This window comes from Geospiza fortis, unplaced genomic scaffold (genome assembly GCF_000277835.1).
Source record: "Geospiza fortis unplaced genomic scaffold, GeoFor_1.0 scaffold157, whole genome shotgun sequence".
Taxonomy (NCBI): domain Eukaryota; kingdom Metazoa; phylum Chordata; class Aves; order Passeriformes; family Thraupidae; genus Geospiza; species Geospiza fortis.
The window spans coordinates 1,356,533-1,362,292 of NW_005054314.1; the positions used below are offsets into that span (position 1 = coordinate 1,356,533).

Consider the following 5,760-nt stretch of genomic DNA (forward strand, 5'->3'; position numbering starts at 1 on the left):
CGTGCGGATCGGTTCCTCCTTCGCCCCGGGCCGGCAGGGGAAGCGCGGGGTGAGTGCAGAGCAGCGTGAGCCGTGCCCTGCTGGGGACAGCCCTGCGAGAGGCACCGCCATGGCCCGGCAGGAGCGGGAGAAGGGCGAGGCAGAGCAGAAGGCAGCTGGCATCTCCCGGAGGTTCTCCTTCCTGGATGGCGCCCAGCCCCGAGCGGGCGGCCCGGCCCGCGGCTCCCATCTCTGGCCAGCCACGCTGGAGCGTTTCTACACCCAGCAGAAGATGGACACCAACAAAAGCATCAACTGGGGCAGGCACAGCCTGGGGAGCTGGGGTAGGACTTCAGGCAGGTTCTCTGTTAGCCCCCGCAGTTCCCGGAGGAAGGAGCTGAAGGAAATCCTCCTGCAGAGCAACAGCCCTGGCAGCACCATGAGGTTTGCCACTGCCCAGAAGACATCCAGCAGCAGCAGTGTTCCTGCAGAGCTGCACCAAGAGCAGAAGCCTGAGCAGAGCCCTGATCTGCTGCCCCTTGTCCTTGATCCCCTGGAACACGCGTGGCTGCTGACGGTGGCCGAGGGTGATGCAGACAGCATCATCAAGCTGCTGGACCTGGATCCCAGCCTGCTGACCAGGAGAGACTTTGTGACAGGCTTCACCGCTCTCCACTGGCTTGCCAAGCATGGCCACCATGAGAGCTTCATCCAGGTCATCTCCCATGCCCAGAAGAAAGGCTACCCTGTCAACATGAACATCCCCACAGCCAGCGGCGGGCTCACCCCTTTGCACCTGGCTGCCTTGCAGGGACACGAGGTGCTCATCAAGGTGCTGGTGGGAGCTTACGGGGCAGACACCACCTGCAGGGACCACAACGGGCGCAAGGCTTGGCAGTACCTGCCAGCAGACACCTCCAGGGACCTGAAGGAACTGGCAGGGGCCTTGGAGGAGGACTTGGTCCAGCTGCACTCTCACAACACCAACAACAACTGTAAGTCATCCAGGGAGCCTGGGGCAGGGCAGGACTGTGTGGACTCCGGGGCCGAGGGAAAAGCCCAGCACTCCTGGGGCCTGTCAACCCTGCGAGGCTTTGTTAGACAGGCCTTTGCTTTCTTCCATGAGCGCTGAAGCTCTCCTGGCTTCACCAGTAAACCCATGCTGGATAGCAGCTGGAAAAGCCTGCAGGGAGCTAAGAACTTGGTACTCAAAATCCTGCCCAAGTGAGGGTTAAGCCATGGCACCATGGCCACCAGGGGTCTTGTGGTCTTTTGGGGCTACTCCAATGTGTGCGTGGAGCACCACGGCCATTGGGAGCAGTACCTTGGGACAGCCCTTCCAAAAAACTGCCTGTCTGCAGAGGGGGTTGTGCCCTGTGCCCCCGTGGATGGGGACTCCTTGCTGCATCCCAGCAGATCGCCATGGTCAGGGCTCATGGGTCAGCTCTGCTGTGGGGAGCTGCTCCAACACCCTGCGTGCCCACCATGGATGGTCAGGAGGATGCTGACCCACCACGTGTGGATCTCATGCTGCAAACACCTTCCAGCTCCCTGTGAGGTCTCCTGATCTCTGCCATATGCACCTTCTCTGGGTTGATGTTTGTTTATGACAGCTGATTATAAAGCTGATTCTCAGTAGAGTAAGACCTAAGGGCCCTCTTTGTCAGAAGAGTCCAGGCCAAGAGAAGCCTTTCAAAATGCAAAACAACTCACCCTGGCAGCCCTTCCCTTGAGAACCCCATCCCAGGAAGCCTGAAATGCTCATTCTCATTAGGAATGGGGGCCAGAGCAAAGGAGGCAGGAAGGACACAAGGGGGGTAGTATACGGTGGCCCCTGTGGGGATTAGAGTTCAGGAACAGCTCTGGAAAGATGATTCATCCTCAGAAACTGTGGAAAAGGTATATGAAGGCTGTGAGATTGAGATTATTTTTATTGCTACTGAAGTCATGCTCAAAAATGAAACTGATGAACATTGCTGTAGCAGCATAACAGTGCATGTATGTCTCAGTCACTGTATTAAAAGGGCAAAGCCTCTGCTCGCCTGTTTGTGTTTTGTTCACCAAGTGAAGATCTGCCCTGATGACTTCAACTTGTTTTTTACATTCTCAAAGACCAGTACTACTTCAAAATATCTTCAGAAAAACAACAGCCCCTTCCTCTTTCTCATCAGCATGAGACTATTCCTACACCCTTAAATAGCAGTTGTGTTTGAGAAGTGCTTCTCAGACAGGAACTGGGGAGTTTCTGTTCCCCAGGGCAGCCCTTGCAGGGACAACTCCTTTAGGGGGGCAGTTGTGCTTTTCTTTCCAGCTGCCTTTCAGGGGGCCTGCAGGGGTGACCGAGGGACTCAAGGTGATCTGACCTGGCTACACAGGTGCATTTGCATCTTGATGCAGAAAGATACACAAAGACACACAGGTGACTTCCTCTGGGGAACTAGAGCTGAGGGGTTTCACAGATCCTGAGCAAACTCCAGTTATATTCAGACTGCCTGGACACCAAAATAACCCAGTCTGCAGTAATAACATGTGGAAGAGCAGCCTCCACAGGAGTGAACAGGGATCCAGGGACTGGATAATGCCCAGTCCAGGTGCCTGGGTGGATATGTAGATGTGTCTGGACATCTTAACCCCTGAGGTCAGCAGCAGATACATACAAAACACACTAGAACTAGATTTAATGCCTGATTTACAACAGTTTTGTAATGCTTTAACTCTAATAAATTGAAGATGTTGGCAATACAGCTCCTTCTGGAACTGCTGTGGCCACATCCATGCCATGGGAGAGCGGGCTGGCTTCTCACAAGTCTGCTCAGGCCAGCACAAACTCCATGAACAGCACTGATGTCAAGCTCTGGTAACCAAAGTGCTGTTGATAAGACATACAGGACTGACAAAATTTTTTTTTTACCTATTAGTCTTCTGTTACCCTTTTACAGCTGTCAGGGAAGGGGCACAGGATAGCTCTTACATCCTCCTCTGAGTAAGGCACAGAGTAAACAGCTGTATTGAGAATTTCCTTGAAGGAGCCATTTCCTTGGCAATAGTACCTGTGGCTTAGTCATGCTCCACCCAGAAACATGGACTTAAATGTTTCATTTGAAAGTAAAATTTGGCTGACAAATGCTGCACCTAAATATCACAAAATGATTTTCAGTTATTACCTCCTGTTGAGAGATAACCAAAATCCTGTAAAGACAGCTTGTGCCCTCATCCTTTGGTCATGGATTTGAGCCAGTATTCTGTGCTGAGACAAATTAGGTGGGGACTTCAGAGCAGAACCAGAACTCTGCTTCTCTAGATGTGTTACAACATCCTCACCATGTCACCCCCTGCCCTGGGTGGGTCCCTTTCCACTGAGCAAAAAAAAAAAAAAAAAGATTTCCTTCCACCAACCCACCCCTTTGTCTCACTCGGTTCATTTTCATACCTACAGAAAGGCAGCTGATTTGGATATATATGTTTAAAAAAATATTCCTCCAGTACACAATCGCTCTCACTTTGCTTTTCACTCAGAAAACAAAACATATCCACAAAAATCAATGGACTAAAATATCCAAATATTTCTCTTTAAAGCTTCTGTTGATGCCTCAGTTATCATGTGTTAGCCCAGTTCTGCAGATATTCCTGATCCCCTCTTACAGGGAGGAGAGGGCAAAGAGAGCTGCCACAGACAACAGAAAACATTCAAACCCAGAGATATTTGTTTGGTTAAGGTTCTGCAGAGGATTGAGTTTAACCCAAGCTCAATTTGTACTAAATTTACTTTGTATTATCCCTTAACATCCAACTTGAAAAGCAGATTCAGTCAAATAGGGAAAATAATACAAGGAGTTATTTTCCAAAACAGTTCCTTAGTAGAAGCTACTTCCACCTAATAAAAATATTAGTCATGATAGTGATAGGGAGGGGACTTTCTAATAAATAGTAATAAATTGTCCAATCTGTTGCTCAGGAAAGTTTTCCCACAAATGCCATGGAAAAAACGGTCTCTTTCCATTCTCAAGTCCATAAAATTGCCGTTTTCCTCCTCAGCCAGATCCCCATAGACGCAATTACAGAGCAACTATGAGCAGTTTTGCCTGCCAGCAGTGATGTGGAGAGGCTGGAGGAGGTAAGCTGGATGCCAAGGCAGAACTGTTATTTCCTGAACACTCACTTCAAAAAGAGTGCAGAAAAGCTTTAAAAATCATTGAGGTCAGAGTGGCTGTAGCACACGAGCCTCTGGTCAAACACTTCTGGCACTGCTGTTTACTGCTTTCCCCTGATGATGAACTGGAGCCCAGACTCCTGCCAGACAGGATAAGATACCTCTGAAGTATCCTGAAGCTGATAAAAATCCCAGCCTTGCTCACCTTGACTTACAGAACCCTGCAGAACACCTTAGGAAGGAGGCACCTCGTGACCTCTGAGTGAGATGTGCATTTCTGAGCATTATTTACCTGTTTGGCACATGCTGTACCCAGAGTTATTTGCTCAGAGTTGCAATACCAAGGAGATAAATCTATTTACCCTCAGTGTGAAAAGCAGCAACCCAGAAGGTATGGCAGCCTGAAACGTCCTCAGGAACTGCCTCTCAGGACAGACCCACGAGCTGAGGCTGAAGGCAGGAATGAAGCAGCACCTTGGCAGCCCTCAGTGTCAGGATGGGCTTGGCCACAGCCCAGGACAGGCTCACAGCAGGAGCAGGGATTTCCTGCTGACCAGAGCAGTGACCCCAGCTCAGAGCAGTGAGCAGAAAGGACTGGGTGCAGAGCCACAGCTCCTCCTCCACTTCCCTGCAGTAAATTGGTTTCACAGGCCCCAGCAGAGAATACCAGCACAGGGGAGCTGGAGTGCCAGAGATCAGAGACCCTTAATCCCCTTTTCCCCCTCCCCTTTTTAAACAGCTGCAGAATATCCCTTTGAGCCCCATCTTAAATTTCTACCTGTCTGCTGAGAATGTTTTATACTAAGGTGCACCTGTGGTTGGTGTTGATTTATCAAACCAACACAGACCCCTCAGCAAAACTCCTGTTAATATTCTAAGGAGTACACAGACATTATGCACTGCACTCTACAGTACTGCATTTTGTAAGAGATTTTCTTCAAGTCTGATTTTGACTTTTTTTTTTTTTTAAGTGGTACTTTGCTCCTGAAGGTTTACAGTCAGTGAAAAGAAGACAGAGCCTACTCTCCCTGAAAAGAGCTGCCAGGGTTTCTCATATTAAGTGAGAATATAACTACCATTACCATTAATTTGATTGTTAAAATCCCACCACATAAATATGAAATAATTTTCAAAACCAAAGTCATTCAGGTCCATATTTATTAGTAAGCCTGTGCAGTGCCAATGCTCACGGTGATGCCTGAAAGAACACTAATAGAACACAGTCTCCATGTTTCAGATACAAAGATTTTCCCAGTTAACATCAACATCCCAGACCAGCTTATAAAAACCCCACACGGGGGACTGCACTCCAGCACCACAGAAGGAATGACTTGAGGCTGTTATGGATCTGACACAGAAAGACCAATGTTCATTAGAGCTCCTGGGACAGTCTCTCTTACAAGCCCAGTTTGGTCCTCCTCCAGTGTCTCCTTTTGGAGTTGTACCTAAGACAAAAGCAGAGTGAATTAGCCAAGTGCACACACACATTTGTTAAACAAGAAAGCAGAACAGCACATGCAGAAGTCTCTTCCATGAAAGCACACTAATTTGTGAGCATGTACTTGTCCATGTTAAGAACAAATGCTTTCACCACGGTGCGGGTGAAAGCAGAGACAGTGTTAGCAGAGTTG

At 49.0% G+C, this 5,760-nt stretch overlaps 1 protein-coding gene across 1 annotated transcript; it reads left to right on the top strand.

Annotated features, from left to right (window-relative positions):
* Positions 1-109: 109 nt before the first annotated feature.
* Positions 110-1,111, top strand: SOWAHD (sosondowah ankyrin repeat domain family member D). The gene has a single exon (XM_031056100.1). It carries the CDS (start codon positions 110-112, stop codon positions 1,109-1,111), a length of 1,002 nt encoding a protein of 333 aa, XP_030911960.1.
* Positions 1,112-5,760: the final 4,649 nt, after the last annotated feature.